Source organism: Eumetopias jubatus, unplaced genomic scaffold, assembly GCF_037043125.1.
Source record: "Eumetopias jubatus isolate StellerSeaLion01/CBP00866 unplaced genomic scaffold, mEumJub1_p1.0 scaffold_7, whole genome shotgun sequence".
NCBI classification, from domain to species: Eukaryota; Metazoa; Chordata; class Mammalia; order Carnivora; family Otariidae; genus Eumetopias; species Eumetopias jubatus.
Genome location: NW_028274813.1, coordinates 73,667,325 through 73,692,822, shown reverse-complemented (window position 1 = coordinate 73,692,822; position 25,498 = coordinate 73,667,325). Strand labels below are relative to the sequence as shown.

The 25,498-nt window shown below is 51.8% G+C and overlaps 3 protein-coding genes across 12 annotated transcripts; 2 read left to right on the top strand and 1 right to left on the bottom strand.

Annotated features, from left to right (window-relative positions):
* The first annotated feature begins 240 nt into the window (after window positions 1-240).
* METTL17 (methyltransferase like 17) lies at window positions 241-7,060 on the top strand. 5 transcript variants are annotated; one of them, XR_015768534.1, is made up of 15 exons: window positions 241-328; window positions 480-633; window positions 721-855; window positions 1,766-1,847; window positions 2,099-2,180; window positions 2,498-2,571; window positions 3,030-3,124; window positions 3,863-3,933; window positions 4,134-4,241; window positions 4,519-4,587; window positions 5,466-5,516; window positions 5,761-5,853; window positions 6,078-6,265; window positions 6,340-6,527; window positions 6,611-7,060. XR_015768534.1 is itself a non-coding variant. In XM_028095163.2 (14 exons), exons 1-14 carry the CDS (start codon window positions 248-250, stop codon window positions 6,461-6,463), a joined length of 1,407 nt encoding a protein of 468 aa, XP_027950964.2. In that variant the 5' UTR covers window positions 241-247; the 3' UTR covers window positions 6,464-6,587. The 5 variants fall into 5 exon arrangements, 4 of the variants coding, with proteins under 4 accessions (XP_027950964.2, XP_027950965.2, XP_087880812.1 ...); XM_028095163.2 differs by lacking the exon at window positions 6,611-7,060 and having other exon boundaries at window positions 6,340-6,587; XM_028095164.2 differs by lacking the exons at window positions 5,466-5,516; window positions 6,611-7,060 and having other exon boundaries at window positions 6,340-6,587.
* On the top strand, window positions 6,941-10,516 carry SLC39A2 (solute carrier family 39 member 2). Of its 3 annotated transcripts, XM_028095168.1 has the most exons (6): window positions 6,950-7,022; window positions 7,660-7,804; window positions 8,324-8,439; window positions 8,622-8,752; window positions 8,977-9,027; window positions 9,590-10,516. In XM_028095168.1, exons 2-6 carry the CDS (start codon window positions 7,668-7,670, stop codon window positions 10,217-10,219), a joined length of 1,065 nt encoding a protein of 354 aa, XP_027950969.1. In that variant the 5' UTR covers window positions 6,950-7,022; window positions 7,660-7,667; the 3' UTR covers window positions 10,220-10,516. The 3 variants fall into 3 exon arrangements, with proteins under 3 accessions (XP_027950970.1, XP_027950969.1, XP_027950968.1); XM_028095169.1 differs by lacking the exon at window positions 7,660-7,804 and having other exon boundaries at window positions 6,941-7,022; XM_028095167.2 differs by lacking the exon at window positions 6,950-7,022 and having other exon boundaries at window positions 7,208-7,804.
* Window positions 10,517-17,062: 6,546 nt separating this feature from the next.
* NDRG2 (NDRG family member 2) lies at window positions 17,063-24,818 on the bottom strand. Of its 4 annotated transcripts, XM_028095172.2 has the most exons (17): window positions 24,771-24,818; window positions 23,747-23,813; window positions 22,943-23,023; window positions 22,531-22,572; window positions 22,141-22,246; window positions 21,762-21,882; window positions 21,514-21,576; window positions 20,513-20,573; window positions 20,218-20,304; window positions 20,018-20,074; window positions 19,732-19,835; window positions 19,254-19,298; window positions 18,911-18,962; window positions 18,600-18,647; window positions 18,314-18,349; window positions 18,111-18,162; window positions 17,063-17,861 (listed from the first exon to the last, which is right to left on the bottom strand). In XM_028095172.2, the coding sequence occupies exons 3-17, from the start codon at window positions 23,015-23,017 to the stop codon at window positions 17,695-17,697; spliced, it is 1,116 nt and encodes a 371-aa protein (XP_027950973.1). In that variant the 5' UTR covers window positions 23,018-23,023; window positions 23,747-23,813; window positions 24,771-24,818; the 3' UTR covers window positions 17,063-17,694. The 4 variants fall into 4 exon arrangements, with proteins under 4 accessions (XP_027950973.1, XP_027950974.1, XP_087880811.1 ...); XM_028095173.2 differs by lacking the exon at window positions 22,531-22,572; XM_088024685.1 differs by lacking the exon at window positions 24,771-24,818 and having other exon boundaries at window positions 23,747-23,885.
* Window positions 24,819-25,498: the final 680 nt, after the last annotated feature.

Genomic DNA, 25,498 nt, shown 5'->3' with positions numbered 1-25,498 from the left:
CCGTCCCCGCCCCGCCCCTCGACTTCGGGACGCGGAGGCCAGTCCCCGCACTGCCCTGAGGCCACCTCTTCAGCTGGTTACGGAGAACCCGAGGTCCTGATCCCACCGCCGTACCGGTCCCCTCCGAGCTGATTTACATATCGATTGTTTATTGGCTACTAGAAGCAGTCGCTCTTCTCATTGGCTGACACTGCTCCGTGCGGGTCACAGGCCTCATCATTTCCGTTTCCTGCTCGCCTCCGGTGCCATGGCGACCGCGAGAGGACTGAGGCATCTGCTGACATGTAGCAGATGGCGCCGCGGCCGTGGAGAAGCTCCCCAGTCTCGCGTGAGTGTCTGCTTTCCCTGCTCTTGGAGAGACTCTGGATCTCAGGAATAGCTCCGCTCCGAGGAAGAGCGCCCTCGGCAGCCCCTTCCTTAGCGAAACGCCAGAGCCTTCCCTTCTGCCCCGCGATCAGCTTTTCTTTCCCGGCCTGCAGGCGCTCGCCGCCGTCGTGCCGGGCGTATCCCAGGTCGATAACAATTCCGATTTTCTGGGGAAGAGGCCCCATCGCCGGCACCCCGGCATCTTGCATCTGCCATGCGTAGAGGTGCCGCCCGCCCTGGCTGCCGCTGCGCAGTCCCTGCTGCTCGGTGAGTAACGGTGGGAAGCGGAAGCCCGAGAAGAAGCGGAGACTGGGTCTGCATTAAGTGATGTCGCGTTTCATCTTTGGCCCATAGAGAGCTCGATGCCCAATGTGGAGAAGCAGGTGCAAGCACTGACCAATTATCTGTGGAGCCGACGTTTACCTGTAGAGCCGGAGGAGTTGCAAAGACGGGCTGTACATCTTGAGGAAAAATTCCTGGAAAACCCAGGTAGGGCCTAAGAATGAAGAGTAGGCCAAATTGAAATATCGGTGGGAAATTAAAAGCCAGAAATAATTTTACAGATCTGTTTGAGTATCTATCTCAAATAGATACTGCGGTTTCTTGTTTGATTTTTCTGGCCAGAGCTGCTTGTTACAGTGATGCTTTGCAAAAAGAGGATGGTTTCCGAGGGTGCTCTTGGGGCTTTGGTACTTCAGTATCCTATCAAAATCTAGGTCTTTGTTTTTTTTTTTCCTGCAAATCCACTGGATTAGGACGGTCTAAGTTTTTATTCAAGTGAAATAAAATCCTTGTATGGCTCTCTGTCCAGTACTGAAACGCTCTTCAGGGATAGGAGAATGAGTATAACTCATCAAGTTATTTTCATGAGTGCGAGCTCCTTAATATTACAGACCTGCCTTTTATTCATCTTGTATTCGCTGCACTTCCCACAGGGCCTAGTTCATTGTAGGTGCTGTGTAGATAAAACAGTACTGAACTGAACACAAGCCTGAGAGGAGATTTTCAAGCCCCCTTCTTCCCTCTAGGAACATTGGAAATGTCACAGTCTGCAGTTTTGGGGAACTGAAGAAAATCCAAAAAATATTGTCCTTATCCTATCCGTTTAAATCTTTGAGACACTTTCCTTTAAAAGAGAGCAAAACCTGTGGGATAAGTTTGGTCTTGTTGAATAAACTGCCGATAGAGGCAAAATACTATCTGATACGTTTTGGTGGTGATGGTGGTGGTTGTTGTTATTTTTACCCGAAATTTTTCTCTAGATTTGGCTTCTCCCTTAAGCTCTGAGATTTTGCCTAGGATGGGAGGTGCAGGGGAATGAGCAGGCAGCATATTCAAATATTGGATCTGAGCCCTGTTCTTCCTAGGTCCTCACTCTCAGTTCTTGTTCTCACCGCAGACTTACTTCAGGTGGAGGAGAAACTTCGTGAAGCAGTGCTGCGAGCCCTGCGCAAAACTACATACCATTGGCAAGAACTGAGGTAAGGGGGGCTAGAAGGGCTGCAAAAGAAAAAAAAAATCTTGTCTCTAGGAGGAGACCGGGGAAGTACTGTTACACAATTCCTATTTGAAAAGCCTACCTGGTTTGTACTCAGGACTCTTCTCTTTTAAGGAGTAAAAACACTGAGCTGGAAGAGCCCTTTCCAAAGACTTCATTCCTAAAAATCTAGAAGTTTAACTGTGGGATGGAGGTTATTTCCTGGTGGGTGTGACTCTTTGGTTTTTCTGGCAGCTACCATGAGAGCCTGAGCCTGGTGTATATGGCAGCAAGACTGGATGGTGGCTTTGCAGCAGTCTCCAGGGCGTTCCATGAGGTGAAAGCCCCTCAGCTTCCAACCTTTTACCATCAGTTCCCTTATTCATAAAGTAGTCTTCTGGGGTACGGTTCTTGGAACATTGTATGTGCTTTTTTTTTTCTTTTTTTTGAGAGGCTCTCTTTATCCTCTGAAAGGGTTCATGACCCAAGAAAGGTTTAAAATCACTGTTTTAGGAGGTTCCCATTTGTAAGGTATTTACATTGAATCTCAAAAAAACATTCACATCTCATCTGCTCTGTCATGGTTCCCTAATTCATAGGGGCCCTAAATAAGGGTCTACTTACCCTACTGTGGGGTATTACATATTTCCTCAGATCCGGGCTCGAGTTCCAGAGTTCCAGCCCCAAACCTTAATGGACTTTGGCTCGGGTACTGGTTCTGTCACTTGGTAAGTATCTTTCTGTCTCTGTCAATTCTAGCTCTAAGGAGCCATGTGTATAACACTCCAAGACACTAGGGAACCAGAGGGAGAATAGGAAAGTTGGGAACTAGAATGTTCTTCTCTCAGATTAGGTAAAGAAAGTATATGGATTAGGGCCAGAACTTAAAGAAACTTGAAGTGAAAAAAGACCCATGTTTAGAAAGATAAAAAAGGAAAGGAATTTAGTCTAGGGCATATCACCAAGATTTTTTTTTTACCTACAAATAGGTTTTTTGAGTCTGCCCTTTTTTTAAGGAGTAGTAAATGAAATCAGAAAATAACACTGTTAGTTTTTCCAACTATTTGAAGATAATACTCTGTTTCCCAGGGGTGGGGTTGGGGGCAGAGGGATCTCTGTAGGATGAGATCCTTGTGGGGATGACTCTTTGTCATGAGAAATGGTGATTTATATTTTGCCATCTTAGGGCTGCTCATAGTGCTTGGGGCCAGAGCCTACGTGAATATATGTGTGTGGACAGCTCAGCTGCTATGTTGGTTTTGGCAGAAAAGCTACTGAAAGGTGAGGACAAGGGGTAAGGAAGGGCTGCTTCAAAGTTGGAGTTAAGCAGAGAACTAGAAAGGTGTTCTGTTGGGGAGTAGAGGAGGGCTAAAAGTTAAAGATGAGTCTGATTTCTTTCCAGTGTTATGGTCAAGCAGAGGGTGGTGGAGGCCTTTGCTGGACTGTGGGTAGGTTGGGTAAGAGAAATAGGAGAGGCAACCCAGTGTTTCCCTGCCCTTTGTTTTTGTTTTTGTTTAAGATTTTATTTATTTGAGGGCTCCTGGGTGGCTCATCGTCGTTGCTCGGGTCATGATCCCAGGGTCCTGGGATCGAGTCCCGCATCGGGCTCCCTGCTCCATAGGAAGCCTGCTTCTCCCTCTCCCACTCCCCCTGCTTGTGTTTCCTCTCTCACTGTGTCTTTCTCTCTGTCAAATAAATAAATAAAATCTTAAAAAAAAAAAAAGATTTTATTTATTTGAGAGAGAGAGAGAGAACATGAGTGAGGGGAGGGGCAGAGGGAGAAGCTGACTTCCCACTGAGCAGGGAGCCTGACCAGGGAGCCTGACGCAGGGCACAGGGCTCGATCCCAGGACCCCCAGGATAATGACCTGAGTCGAAGATGGGTGCTTACACATCTGAGCCACCCAGGTGCCCCACCTGGTGGTTTTCTTTAGCCTTGGGACCATAGTTCTTATGGAGACATCACTTCAGTTTATACCTATACACTCATAGTTGCCGCGCCTCTGCTTTACTCCACAGGTGGTTCAGAATCTGGGGAGCCTTATGTTCCAGGTGTCTTCTTCAGACGGTTTCTACCTGTATCACCCAAGGCAAGTGACAATGTTCAGAGTGTGTTAAATGTGGAATTTGGCAGATGGAAAACCGTGGCTTCAGCTTTGCAACCCAGCCTTGAGTGTTAGAAGATAAAAGAGAACAGAAGAAATATAAGGGGATAGAACTTTGTTATACTCTTGGAAGGGAGGCCGGGGGGTAATGTCAGGTCTGTCACGTTCCTTGTCCTGGTTCTCAGGTACAGTTCGATGTGGTGGTATCAGCCTTCTCCCTAAGTGAGCTTCCCAGCAAGGCTGACCGCACTGAGCTAGTTCAGACCTTGTGGCGCAAGACGAGTCATTTTCTGGTGAGTTGAAATCTCTTTTTCCCTTCCAGTTTTAAAGCAGTGTCATGGGTTTCGTGCATTTCCTTTTCTCCGTTGGAACTTGTGTTCCTTCTTGACTATTTTTCTCATGTATAGATCCCTTTGTCCCTCTTTTAGGCTCTTCATTCCCATCTTATATGGGGATGGCCCTTTCCTTTAGGGCCCTCTACTCCATCTGTGAATGTTCTTACAGAGCTGCTAGCATTTATGTTTTTGTGTTAATTCAGGGCTTATGCTTATTTTCCTTTTTTGTGAACAGATATTGGTAGAGAATGGAACAAAAGCTGGACACTGCCTTCTCATGGATGCCAGGGACCTGGTCCTTAAGGTAAGATTCTTTTCTCTTTCTTTTAACCCCTGCCCCACCATCTGTCACCAGTCACTGCTACTCCCTTAAGAACTGAAGAGACTCTGTCATACAATGGTAGGGGTGACTCTCAGGATATTAGGCATGTAAAGTCGTTATGATGTAGGCTAGTGATTAGCAAACTAGGACCTGTGGATTAAATTTGGCCTGCCACCTGTTTTTATATGTGCCGTGATTATTGGTGTGCCTCTTGTCTATGGCTGCTTTTTTTTTTTTTTTTTAAGATTTTATTTATTTGTCAGAGAGAGAGTGAGCACAAGCAGGGGGAGCTACAGGCAGAGGGAGAAGCAAGCTTCCTGCTGAGCAAGGATTGTGATGCCGTGCTCGATCCCAGGACCCTGGGATCATGACCTGAGCCAAAGGCAGATGCTCAACCGACTGAGCCACCCAGGCGTCCTGTCTGTGGCTGCTTTCATACTATAAATAGCACAGTTGAATAGTTGGGACAGAAACAGATTTTGCCTACTCTCTGGGCCTTTGAAAAAGAAAAAGTGCACCAACCCCTGATCCAGGGCATTGCTAAGCCAAGAACCTTATCTTTTGGGGACAGTATGAGCCAGTGTATAATCATAAATTTAATTGTCCTGGAGTGGGATCTCTTTGAGAGTAGAGGTTGCTGACAAGGGAGAGCACCATACTATGTGCCAAGTTCCTGCTTTTCTCCTACTGCAGAGAGAAAGCTCTTTGTTTGGAGTATTAGAGAAGCAGCCAGCTTAACTCAAGGAGCCTAGTTAATAATTATCAGAATTGAATGTTAAAGGAGTCCTCAATTTACTGAGTGCAGAGATTGAGTTATGAGAATAGACCCCTCAGACCCAGCTTAATTTTTTTGGTTTCAGGGCAAAGAGAAGTCACCTTCGGACCCTCGACCTGGCTTTGTCTTTGCCCCAGTGAGTGTCACTTCTACCTTTCCCAGCGGGCAAAGATGTGAACTCAGCTGTGGCCAGGAAAAGTGAGAGGGCAAAGCTAAGCCACCCTCTACTATTTTGTGTCCCTGTCCAATTTCTTTCTCAGTTGTTCCCCTGGCTCTCCCTACCTCCGGCTCCTATGCTCCCATTGGCTAGTCCTTAACTCTGTCACTCTTTGTTTTTCAGTTGTCTGATTCTGTGGTTCTTTTGTCTTGTGTGTTCACAGTGTCCACATGAACTTCCTTGTCCCCAGTTGACAGCCTCTAAGCCCCTGGCCTGTAGCTTTTCTCAGGCTTACCACTGCATCCCCTTCAGCTGGGTATGTATCCTGAGAATGTTATGGCAGGGAGAAAACAGCCTAGGGGAACAGGATGATAAAGAGTCAGAGGTGGGAAGAGTTGGAGAAGTCAGAGAAGAGTCTGGAGGTTTGCGGGCCTGAGTGTGCATGGCTTATAGAATATGAAAAGGGCTGCAGGGATGGGGGTCACAAGTTTTTTTTCCCATCTCTTTTTTCTCCAAATAGTCTCTATATCCTTATCTTAGAACAAGAAGAAGCAAAAAGAGGAAAAGTTCTCGATGGTAATTCTTGCCCGGGGCTCTCCAGAGGAAGCTAATCGCTGGCCCCGTATCACTCAGCCTGTCCTTAAACGGCCACGCCATGTGCATTGTCACCTGTGCTGTCCAGATGGGCATATGCAGCATGCTGTGATCACAGCCCGCCAGCATGGCAGGTATAAAGGGTGTGACCAAAATTAGGGAGAGATGGCAAGAACCTGCAGCCCATGTTGACCTCTGTTTTCCATAGGGATTTGTATCGCTGTGTTCGTGTCAGCTCCTGGGGAGACCTTTTACCTGTGATCACGCCTTCAGAGTCCGAGCTTCCTCTGTCCCCTGCTGAAGACCCCCTGGGAGTTGACAAGGAGGCGTAACAAGTATTTTCTTATTTAGGCCTGCCAAGGCTGAAGCTCCCTGGTATCCAGGGTGGGAGTGCTGGTAGGCCTATGTATCTGTTTTTTGAGGCTTTAATAATAATAAAAAGTTTTCAAAGAATAAGTGGATCTTTTGATTCTTAAAAGGTACAGAGGTCAGTTGTCATGTTCAATCCTGTAGCAGAGAGAATCCTCAGATATTCAGTGCCTGTCTTCCCGCAGAGATCTCAAGCTCACCTTCTCCTGTAAGAGTACTGCTGCTTCTCCCAGAGACCAGGACTTCCGAGGGAAGTAATCTGGGCCAGTAGGGAAAGCTGCCCCCAGTCTCTGAGCACACTGGCTCAGCAGGTGTCACAGTTGTTAGGTGGGCCACCTAAATGGGGGAGCCAGGCTGCCTAGCCTCTGTGTTTTTCTGCCTCCTTTTCTTCTGTCTTTCTCAGGGTTCATCAGCTCCCCCGGAGTTTGCCTGATACATTTTCCTCAAGAGCCGATCCCCCTCAAGACTGAATTTTTCCATCTCCACCCCTGTAGATCCAGGCAGGATCCTTCAGTTTGCTTGGTTCGTTTCTCAGTTTTTCCCTAGGCCTCGCTGCTCCAGAGCTAAAGAACCTTTCTTTGTCTTAAAATTCTCAGGCCCTCTCCCCCAGTACACACGGTCCTGACTTACCGTGGCTTGATTTTCAAATTTTCAACTTTAAGATGATGTGAAAGTGAGGCACATTGAGTAGAAGCCAGACTTTGAGTTTTGAATTTGGATCTTTTCTCCATTCAGCAGTATGTTGTATGATAGTCTCTCACGATGCTGGGCAGCCGCAGCTCCCAGACAATCACAGCATCATGAGGGTAAATGGCTGGTACACTTATAACCATTCTGGTTTTCACTTCCAGGACAGTATGTGGTAAATTACATGAGACTTCAACACTTTATCATAAAATAGACTTAGGTTAGATGATTTCGCGCAACCGTGGGCCAGTGTAAGTGTTCTGAGCACATTTAAAGCTAGTCAAAGCTAGGATTGGTAGCTTAGATGTATTAAATGGCATTTCAACCTAGGAAGTTTTCAGTTTAGGATGGGTCCATTGGGACATCACCCCATCATAGTTGAGGAAGATCTGTATATATCCAGAAACAGGCACAGTCAAAAAATTGGAACAGCATCAATATTGTAATACTAGAAATCTCAACTCCCCACTAGAAATTGCCATGCCTGGAGCTATTTCTCTGGAGTTACAGGAGAAGGGAGGCCCCTCATCTACTGGTTTCCCCGGAGTGCCAGGTGGCAGCACCACCTCTCAGCCCCACCTCCTACCCGAAGGGGGCCCCAAATCCCCTCTGAAAAGGTAGGGTTCAGATTCCAGCATAACACCCTGTGGAGTGGGGTGGAGAAGGTGTGGGAACCTTAGATCAAATGTCTTGAATAAGGCAGGGCCAAGTGTCCCCAGTACAAAACAGCTGGGGAAGACCTACCATAGACTCCCCCATTTTGGATTAGACCAGCGCCAGGCATGAACGAAGACTGTCCACAGCATTTGGATTAGTCATGGCAGTGAAGAGAAGACACATAGCGCAGGCTGTGCCTGGCGGGGAGTCTGGAGTTTCTGGTTTCCCAGTTCTGGAAGGCGTGAGCCAGGGGAGGGGCCTCCTCGTCGGGGGAGGGCGGGAATCGGGGGCAGGGCCCCAGTCAGCTATGCAAGGCTGTGCAAGCAGAGGCAACACAGAACAGAAGGAGGATCCCCACGGCCTCCTGGAACTCAGGAGAGTAGATAGTCCAGCTTTGACCACCTACTTCCACACTCCTGCTCCAAAGACCCTAACTCCCTTTTACTATTCTGAGGCATCTGCTTATCCTGTACCCCAAGGATGGAATCACTACTAGGAGTGAAAATTGGCTGCCTCTTTGCCCTGCTGGTTCTCACCCTGGTCTGTGGCCTTATTCCCATCTGCTTCAAGTGGTTCCAGATTGATGCCGCCACAGGTACAGCCCTGCCGCCTCCGGCCCCCTAACCTCAGCCTAACTACGGCCCTATCACCTATCCCGACGCCTTGCTCCGAGGCTCTCACCGTCCCCAAGCTGGGGACATCGGGTGCTACCTGTTTGCTCTTTTGTCACCTTTTCTATCTCATTGCCAACTGGATTGTAACTCCTCCTTTTTTTAGGTCGTCACCGCCGGGTCCTCAGCCTCCTGGGCTGCACCTCTGCTGGTGTTTTCCTGGGAGCAGGGCTCATGCACATGACCGCTGAAGCCCTGGAGGGAATTGACTCAGAGATCCAGAAGTTTAAGATGCAGGTGAGCAGCAGAAATGGTGAGCGGCAGGGCTGTGAGGCCAGAATGATGAGGGGGACCATGACAGGGCCGAGGACACGGGTGGAAGGACAGGGAGAGGACAGCTCTTTCGGGGCATGGTGAAAGCTGGTCACGTTGGACTTTAAGGAAATCAACGGAGCTGAAGGGGCAGGACAGGAAGCTGAGCTGCTCCATCCCCCGCCTGATTCCTGCTTTTCTCTCCCTAGAACAGGACAGAAAGGGAGGGAAATGCTTCTGATGATGCTGATTCAGCTCAGGTAAGTATCTCCCGCCAGCCCCTCCCTGGAGGGGGAGGAGAACCGGAGACCCCTTTCACTGCCAGACCCTTTTGAGGGGAGTATGTGAGGGAGGAAACCACGGATCCTCTCTGCTCCTCAGCTCAGACAGCACTGAGGAAGGGAGGAGCCCACCCCATCCTCTTGGGTCTGTGGAACCCCAGAAAAAGCTCTGCTTTACTCTTTCACTCTTTCTCTGGCCCTTTGGCAGGCCTCACGTTCTTTTCCCATGTTTCTAACCCTGTCACTCTGGTGTTCCTTAGTCCCTCAGGGATTCTTCTTGTTGCTGTCCATGCCTGCTCTTGGCTTCATTCCCCTGCCCTTCTTTATGCCCAACATGCGGCATCAATCTGGAAGCATCTGAAGCAGATGGGAATAAGGCCACAGACCGGAGTGAGTGCCAGCAGGGCAAACAGGCGGCCAGGTCTTACGAATTGGGCAGAGCCCCATGTTTCCCATTCTCTTCAGTCTCCCACTCCCACGGCCACCCGGTGTACTCGCTTCTCTTCCCTTCCCACCTCCCAGCCCCTCTCTCTGTTCCTAGGTGGAGTATCCCTACGGAGAGCTTATCGTCTCCCTGGGCTTCTTCTTTATCTTCTTCTTGGAGTCGCTGGCATCGCAGTGCTGTCCTCAGGCCGCTGGAGGAAGCATGGTGCAGGAAGAGTGGGGCGGGACTCATGTCCTGGAACTCCACAGCCACGGACCCCCACCCTCACCCTCAAAGGGCCCCCTCCGGGCCCTCGTCCTCTTGCTGTCACTCTCCTTTCACTCAGTGTTTGAAGGGCTAGCCGTGGGGCTGCAGCCAACAGTAGCAACTACCGTGCAGCTCTGTCTCGCTGTCCTGGCTCACAAGGGGCTCATAGTGTTTGGGGTAGGACTGCGGCTGGTGCAGATAGGCACTGGCTCACGATGGGCCACGTTGTCCATACTGTCATTAGCTCTCATGTCCCCCATGGGCCTGGTCCTGGGGCTGGCTGTGACCCAAGGGGACTCCAAAGGGGGGCAGGGCCTAGCCCAGGTGGTGTTAGAAGGTGTGGCAGCCGGCACCTTTCTGTATGTCACCTTCCTGGAAATTCTGCCCCGGGAGCTAGCTGGCCCTGAGGCCCCTCTGGCCAAGTGGGGCTGCGTAGCCGCTGGTTTTGCCTTCATGGCCTTTATTGCCTTGTGGGCCTAAGAGATTGCTGGTTTTTCTGATGGACCTATCTAGGATGGCCTTCCTGCCCTCGGGAGACACTTCCCCAAATGGCTTTGGCCCTCCACTGAGACTAAGCGACATTCACTAGGCATCATCCTCATGAACTGGACTACAGCTTTCTCCTACGTGAGAATCCATTTCTCCTCCAGGACTGAGAAAAGGACGTTTAGGTTGAGTGCCTATAAATTGGAGAATTGTTATGAAGACCATCACTCTAGATTTGACTCTTGTCTCATTTATGCTACTGTGTATAATAAAATGTCCATTTTACCCTTCCCCTTCAGCCATGCTATACTTCATTTCTCCAGGTTGCCCAGGAGCTGCCTGGTATAGGAAGTGGTGGGGTGGGGAGGGAAAGGCTGAATATTGGATATTGTATTTTCTTCTGGAATCCAGGCCCCTAGCCATTCTGTCAGTTAGTTGCAGGCCATGCCCTCCACAAATGGGAGCATTGCTGAAATTCCAACAAACTACTCCTGCCTTGCCCACAGGTGTTGAGAAACTGAGCCAGAGTTCCCAGCATTTAGAGAGAAGAAGTGTAAAAACAGAAACCACGGGATCTAGATTTTTTCCTACAGTAACCACACCCACCCCACTCCCAGTACCTATTATCAGCCAACCATAGTGTGTCCAGCAGACTCGAGATCAGGCTAAATAGAGCCTCCCTCCATCCGGTTCCTATTTTTCACACTGAGCCCTGTGTAGCCTCGAGGATGCTGTGGCCCTTTGAGCCTCTGTCTCCATCCAGCTGCCTTGTGCTGAGGGATTAAGAAGCAGTGTGTTTGGAGAGGGAGAAAGGCGCCAGCTAAATGCCTAGGGTGATTACTGGGCTCTGGCACAGCTCGGTGGCCTTCGCTCTGCCTGCTCTATAGCTGCCCCTCTGCCTCCAGCCCCTCCCCACTAGGCCGTCTGTCTTTCAGTGTGAGTAACCCCCACAATGGTTGCTTCTCTTAAACACTACTAAGGACAAATACAAAGCTGATCATCTGGCTGTTGCCCAGCCCCCTGACCCATGAAATGGAGGAGTATCTCAGACTTAGTGGAGAAGGAGGGAGAGAGAAGGTGCGCCCCATGAGCTCCATCACTCTCCCCACTTTGCCCCTTCTGATCTTCTCAGTGCAGAAGCCCAAGTCACCTTCACATGGACAAGGTCTCCTGAGTGTCCCTCTTGTCACAGTTGTCTCCTGTTCATCCCGTTGCCCTCCCCACAAACTAAGAGACGCAGACCTCCTCACAAGCCCAGCCAACACACCCAGGCATGAGGGAGAAGGCAAGCTTTAGGCAAAACTAAATCAAAATATCTGATACGGGAAACAAGTTCCCTGAAGCACCATCCTCTTCTGTTTTCCCTTCAGCATGAAGTAATGGGATACATTCTCCAAATGGTGCCTCGTATGTCATAATCATAGCCGAGTCTCCAGGCGGAGCACCTGCTCTGTGCCAGGCACGGTGCTGCCGCCGTCACAGATACTACCTCGCCTCCCCTCAACGTAGATGCTATCCCCGCCGTGAGTCATGTGGAGGAGGCGAATAACTAGATCACATAGCTAGCTGGGCCTCAAACCCATGTTTCTCTGATTTTAAGAAAAGCTCAAATACACAGATTCTCTCCTCCCTTATCTTACCTTTACCTCCCCATCTTATGAGTCAGGGGCTCAGAAGAAGCGGGGAGCACATTGGAGAACTGAGGCAAGTTGAATAAAGAGAGTCTATAGGGAGGTGTGGGCAGGATTTTGGCAGAGCCACAGCCAGTGGCGCAATCCCCGGGGGCTGAGCAACAACAATGCTGGGTCGGAGGTGCTGCGACACGCCAGCCAGCTGAGGGAACAATGAGCAGGAACAATGCTGCTACCCGGGCTGAAGAGGAGGGAGCAGGGAGCAGAAACTAGAGAGGGCCGCCCAGTAAGAGCTGTGGCCTTGGGTGCAGGGATACAACCAGCCCGCTGGGGCTCGACCAGGAGGAAGCCAGAGGATTATGCTCCTTCTCCTTCTGCTCTGTCCTCTACCACTGGTGTCTCCTGTTGGTCATGCTAACTGAAGCCAAAGGACAAAAACGTCTGATGGTGCATGGCAGATAGGTCAGCCTCGTGAGGCACATCAAGAAATCCAGAGGGGCAAATCCAGCCTGCCATCCCCTCTCTGGGGCTTTCTGTCAGGACTTTGGAAGGGTGAACTGGAGGGGGGCACAATTATGCGGACATTGGCTATTTCTGGTACAGAGGATTGGTAGGGCTACAGAAAGGAGACTTGAGAAGGACATCAGACTCTGGGGCTCTTCATATGTTTCTGGGTCACCGATGCTATCAGCACCTGAGGGGAGTGAGCAGAGGCCAGAAGACTGCAAGCATGGGTGAGTCATGCACTTTTTGCCTCCTCCCATCCCGGGAGCACTTACATTGGCCTTCAGCCACCTCTGCTTTCAGCCATCAGTGCTTTCTCCCCTTCCCGTGAGCAAGCACTTCCTTTCCTTTTCCCAGCACCTTACCAACCCCAGCAGGAACCGTCTGTAGTTCAAACCATTTCGTAGCAAGAGATGCAATAAAGCTAGAGAATGGCTTCTTAGAACATCAGGATCAGGGCGCCCGGGTGGCTCAGTCGGTTAAGCGTCTGCCCTTGGCTCGGGTCATGATCCCAGCGTCCTGGGGTCCGGCTCCCTGCTCAGCGGGGAGCCCGCTTCTCCCCCTCCCACTGCCCCTCCCACCTGCTCATGCTCTCTCTCTGTCTCTCTCTCAAATAAATACAATAAAATAAAAAACACATCAGAGTCAGAAAAAGGAACTATCGGAGCATTTTCCAAAGCTCTGACTCCCCAGCCAGGAGTCGGAGAGGGCTGTAAGGGAGCAGAAGAATGTGACTTCAGGTGAGCCTGAAGTGACGAAGGATGGAATTAGGACAGGCCTGAGAGCCGTGGACAGGAGGGAGGGCTAAGGTAGCTGGGCCATGGCAACCGGAAGCCAGAGTCACGAGCGAACCTTTACTCACTCAGCCGTGAGAGATAGGTTGTAAATGAAAACATTTAGAATCATGAGAGCTGAAAGAAATATGAGGAAAGACGCAGGTTAGGAAAAAGGATCAGAGAAGAAGCTATTTGGAATAGTCACAAGAGAAGTTATGTGGAGCAGTTTTCAAGTCTCCCTGAACCCCTGTGCCCTTTCCCCATCCCTTATTCTCCACCCCCACACATGTATTTTTTATATATTTAAATAGAAAAAAAAAAAAAAACCAGAAGAGTGAGATCTCCAACTGCCCTCTCACCTAGAACCAGCTTTCCATTCTTGCACCAATAAATGATTCCCTGCAGTAAACCTTTGGAACTCTCCCACCTTCCTTTGTATACAAGCGCAGGCTTGGGTTTTTGTAGTTGAGAGGAGACGGGGCACAGCATCAAAGAGAATAGAGGTTAGTGAGTATCCTGGGGCAGGGTGGGAGGTCAGCCAAAGACCAGCACCTGCAAACAAGAGGCACCCAGGAACAAAACCACAGAGCTCCAGGCTAGCTCTTGTGAGACAGTTCGCCCACTTCACCCCTCCCCGGAAGGAGTTTTCCAGTATCATGCCTCCCTTATAGGAAACAGTGCCCTGGCTCCTGGCTTTGGGTGATGGAGTACAAAGAACAGTCGCCAGAATTGGAGTGGGTTGGTATGTGTGAGTGCAAGTGAGCCAGCTGGCCAGACACCCTCATACCCCCACCCCTGCACCTCAGGGAGGAGCCTGTGGCCACTAGCAAAGGTGAAGCAAAAAGGGTGTAGACAGGGGTGACACCCTCAGGCCCCAGTCTGCGGGGATGCTTAAAGAGTCCAGTTGTTGACGATTTCCTTTTTATTTCAATTCTGTTCGGAATTACTATCTTTAGAAGTATTGAATGTCAAATACAGAATGCATTCTACTTTTACTATATATTTATCCAATTTGGGGGAAATTCTAATATGGGCGAGGAGAGAGGGTGCAAACAACCTAATTGCTCTGGGCACCATTTACGCTGACCACAGTCCTGGCCTCTAGTCAGAACTGAGTCTCACTTTCCTGTTAGTCCCCAAATCTCTCTAGAAAGGTGGCGGCTCCCACTGTGACATTTCCCTTAAGTATGTAAAGGAGTGCCCTTAAAGATTGACATCTATCCCTCCTGCTGCAGTTTCACTGTTTTGTGTGTACCTTCAGAGAATCACTCTTTAAAATCTCTTCATGAGTTCCGGAATTTTCAAACTGACCCCATCAGGCTCTCATCCCCATATTCTTCTAGTTTTATTCTCCTTCCCAGTGAACCCTGTCTTAGCTCTCTTGGGCTTCTGTCCCTGAAGTCAGGAAAATTACACATCCCTTGAGAGTGAGAGTAAGAGAGAAAGAGGAGTCCTAAGCCTGAAGCAGAGACAAAAAGTAGGGAGTTTGTGGTTCTGCTTCTATGAAGTCCCCTCACCTCTCCTGAGAACAGGCAGGGGCCACAGACCACTCCCTCCCTATGTAGCTACCACGTAGAATCACAAAGAACACTGAGAGATACAGGAAGGGAAGTGGGACCTGGAGAAAGTTAGGAAGAACCATGCCAACCACAGGAGGGCACTGCATCCCCATGGGCTAGCCCGGAATGTCTGGGACCAACACTGTAAAGAGGTCAGTCAAGGACAGCAAACCCCCTCTGCCTTGCTCCCAGCAGAGAGCATCTCTCCCTCTTCCTAACTTTTGGGGTTCTTGTGCTGACACATCTATAAGAGACAGACACACAGTCACCACCCACTTCACACACCAGCTCCCGACAGATATACACACACACTCACACATGTACACAAATATCATTTCCTCCCTCTTCTGAAGATTACCTTGCCAACAGTGTTATCTGTGTAGGCAAATGTGCTGAGAAGACCTGCCTTCCCTTCCATAATGCAAAACAACACCTCTGTTTGTTTTTGTTTTTTTAAGCAGGCTCCACACCCAGCATGGGGCTCGAACTCGCAACCCCAAGATCAAAAGTCTCAATCTCTGTGGACTGAACCAGCCAAGTGCCCCTCACAACAGCACCTCTTGCTGGTCAAGGCTGATGCTTGTTGGAGTTCTTTGCCTTTTCCTCATGTTTTGTTTACCTAGGAGCTGGTTGGTCCAGTGATTCCAATTATGCTATTTCTTTTCTTTAGGGTGGCATTTAAGCACTCTTTGCTGCCTGCCCTGCATGTGGTCACCCAACACCCTTGCCATCAATAACTAGCTCTAGAACTCTGCAAGTCACCTAATACCCCTGCCCCCTTATCCTGGCCTACTGCATTTATTTTATTTCTTTTTTAAGATTTTATTTATTTATTTGACAGAGAGAGACACAGTGAGAGAGAGAACACAAGCAGGGGGAGTGGGAGAGGGAGAAACAGGCTTCCCGCGGAGCAGGGAGCCTGATACGGGGCTCGATCCCAGGACCCCGGGATTATGACCTGAGCCAAAGGCAGACGCCTAACGACTGAGCCACCCAGGCGCCCCTGGCCTACTGCATTTAATAGACTCAGTCCTGGGGCACCTGGGTGGCTCAGTCGTTAGGCATCTGCCTTCGGCTCAGGTCATGGTCCCGGGGTCCTGGGATCGAGCCCCACATCAGGCTCTCCACTCTGCGGGAAGCCTGCTTCTCCCTCTCCCACTCCCCCTGCTTGTCTTCCCTCTCTCGCTGTGTCTCTCTCTGTCTAATTAATTAATTAATTAGTGAATGCATAATGAATCAAAAAAATTTAAAAAAATAAACAAAAATAAAATAGACTCAGTCCTATGAGTGATGAAATGCTCAAGAGTTAATAACATATTCCATGCCTCACTTCCATGTCAAGTGTGTCAGCACCAGACATCAAGCCGCATTAGTCCTCAGCTCAGTTTCATTGAGGAAAGCATGTCATTGTCTGTGGAGGTTCTATAAAGTAATTCAGCAAGTGACCTTGTAATATTCCATCCACGGTACTCTTATCAATAACAATCTAAAGTGCCTTCTCATGTTTTACTTCTTGTGCCCGAAGAGCCCAAGAATCAGCCTGCAACAGCCAAAGAGTATCTCAAGTCCTCTTGATGAGTACTGTGCATACTTGTTGAAAAGTTTCTCAGAGAACCACAAACATAGTCTAATGAACACCCCAAATTCTTGGATTCATGGGGGAGGAAGACCCCTTAGAGGAAATCCTCCTTTGTGCTGTTACTCTCCTGAAGGAGTCTTCAGATTGGGACCAACTATGAGCAACCCAACCTCTCCAGTAACTGTGTGAGGCCTGGTCTACTCATTGCAACGAACCATCTAAAAAGGAATCAAGGTGCCCCCTAGGGAGGATTCTGCAGGAAGGTGATCACAAGATGTCCTTGAACACTTCAGTCAGCATCCTATACTCCCTTCCTAAGATCATGATGTCGGTGACATCTCTGAAAGCCTACGGCATTTCTCAAGGAGCCATTACTACTAAGGAAGTCTTGTAAGACCTAAGTAGCTCCTCTCTTCCCAAAACTTGGAAATACTATCAATATCAAGGACAATACCACCCTATTGGAATAGAGGCCCTTGACTATGTAGACACATTCTATGAAGTATCCAGGTCATATCTGAGAAGACAATGTGAGTTGGATGGGGAGGTTGGGGAAAGGGGCATGATGCAGGTACACTCAGACAAAGAAGAATGGTGCTCAGTTCCTCTACAGTTTATTGTTACAGCAGAAGTTGTGGGACACAGGAGGGCACCCTCCACACATAACACAGTGTGGGCAGAGCCCCAAGATAGCCCTTCCCACCCCTATGCCAAGCCCCAAGCAGCCCTGCCCCAGCTTAGCTCCCTCCCCCTCCCACTCTAGACACACTGTCTAGACAGCTACCAAAGTTAGTGCAGCCAATGGCCCCAGGCCCCTTCCTATTGCCCCAGCTCCAATCCTTCCCTCGTACTTGTTCATTGCCCACCACTTCCCATTCCAACTTCCATTTCACACACCAGATGTTTCTACCCCATCCTGAGGACCACTAACCCACCAGCAAGCCTCCTCTGACACACATTCATTTAGGCCCATATTCTTCAGAGATCTGAAGGGTTAATGAAAAGCCATTATCAGCTTTGGTGAATGGAGTCCCAGCCCCAAGTCCCCTACCCTTGCAATGGGATAAGTAGGGAGAGCCTGATGGAGGCACCATGGGGCAACTACAACCACCTCTTATCCCTTATCTATGGACACCCAGATTAGGGAGCGGGGACACATGCCCTCTCCACCTTAACACCAAAATGAGGGAGAGGGATAATTTAGGGGTCTGGGTCCCTAAGAGATATTAGAACATCTCTCCCAGGATCTGAGGGGAATCACAGGTTAGAGGTCAAGGTTAGGGTAGCAATCAAAGATCAAGGTCATCTCCCCACATGATCTGCCCATCTTCCCTTACTCTGGCCCAGTGCCCTATGCACCTCCCAGGTTAGTGCTGGGGGAGGTGAGGGCTGGGTCCTACACCAGGGCAACAAAGGTCATTCAACAGGAGACCTCCATGGTATGCCCCGGGGGCCCTGAAGGGAGAGTCCCAGACTCGCTGCTCTGGGACAGGGTGCGAGAGCGGGACCGGTTGCCATCAACGGACGCTGCACTGGTCAGGGAGGCTGTGCGCGATCGTGACAGGCGAGTCATGCAGGATGAGGCCACTGTGGAGACGGAAGCATAAGCAGGCAGGCAGAGAAGAGGTGGGAAAGAGAGGCTGGCAACTCCGAGTGGGGTGCTTGGGTGGAGATGAGAGTGACAAATGGGGCTGGCGGCGGGGAGGGGGTCAATGATTTGGCCGTGGTAAGTCCCAGAACTGGCCTGAAATGGTTCCTCCCCCTCCGTGCCCATCCCTCCTCCTGTGCAGCAATCTCTTGCTTGCTCTCATGATAGCCTCTGACCCCCATACTCACTGTAGCCCATGCCTTGCAGGAAGTACTTGAAGGCCTCGGTCAGCTTGCCTGGCTGTGGAAGTAAGATGGGCAGAAGGGACAGTGAGATGAGGTTCGAAGCTGAGCTGGAGCCCAAGGCCATGGCGGGTTGAGGGTGGGGTGAGAGGCAAAGTGTATAGTTCAGTGCCATTAATATCCCCTCTCACAGAGGACAGTGTACTCACCTGAGTCAGCTGGGGCTGACCTCCAGAGTCGGCCATCTGTCCAGGAGATGGAGACAGCCATCCGAGAGAAATGATACAGATGTAAATACAAGCAGCCATGCCAAGAGGTAGGAAAGGGTCTCTCCTCCCTAGCTTCCCCACTCCAGGCCCTGACGGTTTGTTTTCTTTATCCACCCCACTTGTACCTATGCAGGACCTTGAAGGCCTAGAAGTTGAATCTAAAGAGAATCTATGGCTCTGGACAGGGGGCCAGGAGTCAGGCAGCGCCTGGCGTAGGGTGACTGACCTTGAGAAAAGAGGTCTGGGTGGGGTCCAGCTTTGAGTTACACTCCACCTGGTGTAAGCAGGAGGCTGAATGAATGACATTATACTCCCTGTGACCTCTCCCCTCCAAGGGACCCAGGGACCCAGGGACCCAGATCCCAGTTCCTTTCCCATCAGCCCCATACCCATTTCGTTCTTACCAGGAATCAGCCTCTTAGGCCCCATGGTTGCTCTCCCACTTCCAAACAGAGCTTGCCTCTTGGCAAGATACCCCTCTGACCACCACCCAAGGACTCCAACCCTCCCTCGCCCACCCCAAAATTCTCTACTGACCACTGCATCTTCATGGGGTGCTTGATCTCCTACCACCAGCATCACAGGGCACCTACAGGCACAGTGTCAGGGAGGAGACGGTGAGCCCCTGCTATTCCCCCACAGGCCTCCCAGAACAGCAGCTGGAAAATGTTCGCCTCCAAAGAGGAAACAGTCTTCTGAACCCCTTGACCCTTCCAAGACAACCCAAAAGGGGAAGATTAGATGGTGGGATTTGCTTCATGGGATAGGGTGGGAGGTGACAAGAAAATTCCCTATTAAAAGACTTTTCTTCTTCTAAAGAAGGTAAGCACCCAGGGAAGGTCCAGGGAGAGAGGCAAAGCTTTATCTCTTAAAGTCTTACTTGAGGGTCACAGCACCTCCACGCTCAAGGTTCAGGTCTCGGCGGCTAGAAAGGGGTTCAAAGAAGAGCAAGAATTTTAGGCAGGCCATGCTATCCATCCGGATGGAAGCCATCTCCTCCCTGAGGAAGTGGTCTTCCTCCCCAAAATTATAGTCAATTATCAATAATTAAAAGTGGGAACCAAAGGGGAAGGTGGCAGGCAGGCCTCGAATCCCTGTGGTCACTTGGACCCCAGGTCCCTGGCCGGAAGGCAGTGAAGGCGGAGGAAGGGAATCAAAAAACCCAAGGGAAGTAAACAAGAAAAAGGGGAACGGCTCCTTACAATTCATCCCCTGGGGGTCTGGCCTGCAGCTGCCCCAGTTGCACCCCAAACCCTGCCCTCCTTGCTCCGTGCGGTTCCCAGCCTTCCCTCTCCTCCTCGCCTCCCCGTGACCACACCTCTCTCTCCCGTGCGCACGCACACACGCCACGCACTCACTTGTTGTAGCTGTTCCAGTACAGTTCAATGTTTTCCAGGTTGGGTGCGTGTGTGATGATATTTCTGTACTTTTGTATCAACTCCGAATTTCCAGACAGCTCCTCCTGAAGGAAAGGCAAGGGAGAAATAGGATTGAGAAAAGAAGTCACCCATTACTGGATGAGAAGAGGCAAGCCTTCTTCCCTCCCCAGATCCCATCCCATCTAAGGAAATCACCCCAAGCATTCAAGCCCCTGCTGGCTCCTGCCGGTCCCCTCCAATTCTTCCACCTTCCACAACCACTTACCTGGCTGAAAAGATGTCCAAGGATCATCTCCGGAATGGAAGAGGTAAGACCTGTTAGCTACGAGAAACGGACAGATGAGCAAGCTCAGGATACTATGAGGAGAAGAGACCCAGGCTAAAAAGTGACTCGTCCTTCCTGTTCCGCTCCCCCTCCCAAGGGGGCCCCCCAACCTAGGCCTCAACACACAGGCCCCTCCGAACCTTGTGGGCTGCCCAATCCATCCAACCCTTGGCATTGGGATCAATGTTGATGAGGACAAGACCCTCGACCATATCCGGGTGGGTAAGCTGAGGAGTAACAGAAGGAAGGGAAATCAGAGGCTGGGCAGGGTCTTATTCCCTTCCCGCTGAGCTCCAGCCAGTGGGGCCTGCCCCCCACCCTTGTACCCAAGTCCTCCCCACAAACACACACTAGCAAACAATATTCTCCTACTCAGTCTGCCATGGGCCTCAAACCTGCCTTTCCCTTGTCTGGGTTTTTCTTTTAATTTCTTACAGCATATCGTGACAGGATATAGGCTCCAGCTCCAACACCAACTCCAATTATTGTGGAGAAACTGCGAAAGAGAAATGTATATCTAATGGGCCCTGGTGTCCCAAACTTTGGCCCTTCAAAATCCTCATCCTCCCTCCCAAGGCCACACGCACAAAGGACAAAACGCAACCTTCCCTGGAGGGGTGCGAAAATGGAAGGTGCCGAGGAGCTTAACCGTTGACACTGGCAGCCAGTAGGTCCCTGAAATCTACTTCAGCTCTCCCTTGGGGAGCTAGTGTCTTGAAAGGAAACACCCACCCACCAACCAGACACTGTTTTCCTACATAGCTCTGTGCCCATTTTCAATCCTCAGGAGCTAGTTCAACTTGTTCTGTTTTAGTTCCTGGTTCCTTGTGAGGAACCGGGAAGAAGGGAACTTGAAGCAAGATGGGGGGAAAAAAAAAGACACAACTTCAGTGAACAATAGGGAGAACGGGGGAAACAGAGCCAACAAGGTGAACCCAAGCTGCCCAGGGCCCGGGTGCCCAGGAAAAGCTGCGCCAGGGCCAGAGCCCGGGAGTCATCAGCTCGCAGCGTGCACACCACGGAGGCTCACCAGGCCTTCCCTTCCTTCTTCCACTCTCCCTCACCCCCAGGGCTCCCGGGCACCAGGTGTGTGTGTGGAGGAGGGGAAGTGGGAGGAAAAGAGACAAGTCTATCTGGCTCCTTGGGATTCTGTCACCTCTCCTCTTCCTCTCTACCTTCCAGACCCGAGAAGCAGGGCCACGCAGAGCCCGCTCCCTTTTCTTGCCTCTTCCCATCAGGACTACTCTGCTGACTCAAGTCCATTTCCAAACCTACCCCTCCTCTTCTCAACAGCCAGGTGGAGGCATGGAGGAGGAAGGATCTATCTAGGCCAGAGACCACAACATGCCCAGGAACCCCGGTGGACACAGGAGTTCTAAGGGCCCCCTTGTGCCGGGCAGAGGACTCTGGTTTGGAGGGGTTCCCAGGCCTCTCACTTTAAGTACTGCAGGATGCAAGGGATCATGTCCGCAAGCTGGTCCAGAGATGGGTACTGGTATCTAGGAAAGAGAAGAACGTTAAGGAAAACACCAAGCTGCCCCCAGTGCCCCCGCACTTCAGGGTGCCCTACTCACCCTCTACCAGAGCCTCCACTGTCCCCCCCTTTCCTCCTCCCCTGGTCACTCTTCCCTGCCCCTGCCCTGTGCCGCGAAGCCTCGTGAGGAGGGAGGGAGCTAATTCTCACCCCAAAGGGAACACAGGAGCCCCCTCTTCCATTCCAGGGGCATCCACATGAACCCGCACGAAGTTCTGAATGATTTCCTGCATATCCCCGAATTGAAACAGTGGCTGGAAGCAAGATTTATCTAAAGAGAGTCCCCACCACCCCAACAGTAGAATCAGCCAGGGAAAAGCATCCCCAAGTCAGAACCCACCCTCTTTCTTTTTATTATGCCATAGTCAGACCAGGACAGAACTCCCCCTTGAAATGCCACATGGCTCCCTTCCTGCCCACGCTGACCCTTCCCTTCCCGCCCGTGCTGACCCTTCCCTTCCCTTGGGGTTTTACCCTTCCCACCAGCCTCTTCCCAGAAAGGAGTGGGAAGGGAAGCTCAGGTCCTTACAGTTGAGTCCCACATCATGGTAGGTGAGTATCGCTGGGCGTTTGGGTTTGGGGGTTCCATAGACAGTGAAAGTGACAGAGCCATAAGGTGTCTCCACAGAGTGAGTCTGCAGAAAAACAGGTCACCATCAGGGAGGAGTCAGGCTGAGAGGAAAAAGAGGCAGAAGAAGGAGGCCCACAAAAGTCCCACCAAAGTCGGGGAGTAGGGGTGGGGAGGAGCAAAGACAGGAGACGGGAACAAAGAATTAGAAAAAGAGGGATGGGGAAGGGAAAGGACTGGAATGGAAGGAAAGGGAGCAGAGAGAGGAGAAAGAGCCCGGTAGCAGCTCTCTCCTTACTGGGAGAGAGGAGAACCCCTCCTCCCGCCCTGGGACTGCCCCCAAGTTGTTACCTGTCCCTGGTCCAGGAGGATTCGGGCAGCTAACTCAGCCTCCTGGAGAGACACACATACACACACACACACACACACACACACACACACACACACACACACAAGCAGAGACACACAGCCAAGGAGAGTCACAGATGGAGAGACAGACACAGATAAAGAAAGGTAGGCAAAGAGCCCACCAAGATGAGAGACAGAAAGAGATGACAAAAAGAGACATGGAGAGGATGAAGGTTAGTGCAGTGACAGGACAAAGGCCTGGACTCCTGTTGTGGTCTATAGGGGAGAGACATGGGTTTAGGTGGAGAAAACAGGGCTGGGGGTTAGAATGAGATTATGGGTTTGGGAAGGCAGGAGGCGAGGGGGATGCCTGCAGGTCTGGAATTCAGGCCTGGGAGTCAGGGGTACTAATAACCTTGGCCACCTCGGGTGTCTGCCCCGGCAACAGCGGCTTCTCCTCGGTGATCTGCACCTCCTGCAGCTCCGCCATGGTGGCCTGGCAGGATGAGGAAACACCGCGACTGGGGAGGTGGCCTCCACGCCCACCCATCTCGTACACCTGACTTCCTCTCTCAACCTGGGACAGTGCAGGGTGCAGAGGGCCCCAGAGCTGAAGACCACAACCGGACCCACACAGAGCCTCTCCTGCTCCCAGCTCTATGTCCAGGCCGCTGGGAAGGAGGGCTGGGGGCAGAGGACTCAGGATACCACTTCTCTTCCGACTGGCCAACCCCACGGCTGCCCCTCAACACCCACAGTTCCGGACCCCCCTCTCCTGTCCTGGATGGAAATACGAGGGTGGGGCAGGAGTGCAGCTCTGGTTTCCCAGGCTATATTTAGGGGCCACCCCACACTCCCAGAGTTAGGCAGGGATGAAACTTGTGGCTCGGTGACTGGGTACTCCAAAGATACTGAGGGACTGAGTAGTCAGAGTTCATAATTAACTGTGACCTTCAACTAAGCCTCAAGGTCAGCAGCTCAAAGGGAAAGGGGCTAAAAATGACCCGAGTACAATGACCAAGAGGGGGAGAGGAAAACAAAAAGAACAAGGGGCACCTGTGTCCAACTGACCCAATGCTTCCTTTCCTTCCTCCCAAGACTCTCCCTCCCGACTGTGAATAAATTAGCATACATTCGACATTAGTGGGGCTGGTGAGGAGCAGAACACCTGTGCAGATCGGCAGTTAAGAGTCTGCAGCCTGGGGGTGGGGTCACTTACTGTGCTCCTATTGGCTGGATGCAGTGTGGTTAGGGGTCAGGGTTCTCTCTTCTCCTGGCTCTGGGGTCTGAGAAAACAGGGCAATGAGGTGAATGACATGGGAGACAGGAGCTGGGTCTTTTAGGGGCAGAAAGCCTCAGCCAAGATCTAGACTACGTGGGTCACCAACCCTCCCCAGGTCACTAACCCTCCCTAATCTGTACCCCTGAGTCCAATGAACACGTCTTCTCTAGGCTTCAGCTAGAATCAATACAGGCTGGAGGGGCCTGCGGGGCAACATGGAGAGCAGGTATCATCAGTCCAGGCTGGGGGAGGAGAGAAGGAAGTGCTGATGTGGAGGAAAGAGCGTGGCTTGTGTCGGAACCTCTGGATTCTAGTCCCGGCTCTGCTGCTAAGGGTGTGACCTTGGCCCACTCACTCACTTCCCTTGGCTTCGATTTCCTATTTGCAAACTAGAAGTGGGGACTAGGGGATCCTCGAGATTTTTGACAGCTCTCGAGTGAGATGAGGATAGCTGAGCATGACTGTTTCCCAGTTAAACGTTTTTAAAAACAAAATTTAAAAAGCCTCGTGCCATCGCGTCTCTCCTCCACCCAGTCTCGGTGTGGGTCCCGCGAGCGCAGAAGGGGAGGGAGGGCGGCCCCCACAGTCTCCTCCCAGCCTCCCCGACGGCCCGCAAGGGCCGAGCGCCAAGCTGGGAAGGGATGGGTAGGACGGCTGGGAGCGACCGGGCCCGGCACCCGGGACCTGTCCCTACAAGTCCCAACAATGTCCGTCCGCGTGGGGACCGACACCCTCGCGCGGCCGGCGAGGAGCGCTCGGGACCCTGGACACAACCTCGCGCACGCCCCAAACACGCCCTGCCGCTCGCGGAGCCTCCGCCTTTGTGCGCCGCAGCCCAGCGCCCCCTCCTTGCGGGCCTCTTCCCGCGAGCGGTCAGCTCCGAGGGACTGGGATCCAACGGCCCACCGGCCCGGCTGGCGCCATCCAGGCCCTGCGGCCCCTCGCCCGCCCCTCCCCCTACCTGCTGCCGCCGCGGCCGCTTCCACCTTCACTTGCCTTTGACTCTCCGGCCCGCCCGGCTTGGGCTCCCCACAGACCCGCCCCCGGCCCGCCCCAGCCCGCCCACGGGCCGACAGCTCCCTGCAGATCCGCCCCAGACCCCCCGTAAACACGCCTCCCCTCTACCCCGCCCCAGGCTGTCTGCCGCTCAGGGAGGGGCTGTGCTGGGGGCCCGAGGGGTACTCCAAGGGAAGCAAACTGCGGGGTGCCTCCACGCTCCGCTCGCGCTCCCCACGACATTCCCCCACCCCGCAACCGGGCTGTAGTGGGGTGTGCTGGGATCCCTTAGTCCTGCGGGGGATCCCCACGCCCGCCCTCAACACCGCCCCCCACCCGTGACCTGGATCTGCCTATCGCACTGTGATTCCTTCCTTCACCCCCAGACTCAGTAGTGGGGACGGGTAGTGGGGAGACGAACCCAGGGTGCTGACACCCCATGATTTCGACCGGGCTCGCGGGTAAACACAGCTAGATTGAGGAAGGAGGAGGTGGGCGGGGATCGCCGCTGAGGAGGCGAGGGTCTCGCCGGCTGGGAGGGGCAGGTGTGCCAGCACCAAAGGAGCGGGGCAGGGGTGGGGGACCGTCGGGGGCGCAGGAGTTTCAACTTCGGGGTGCCCAGGGTCTTGGTACCTCCTCTCTCTGCTGCGTCCCGACGCCTGCTCTTGGCTGCTCCCTGAGAAGTTGGAAAAC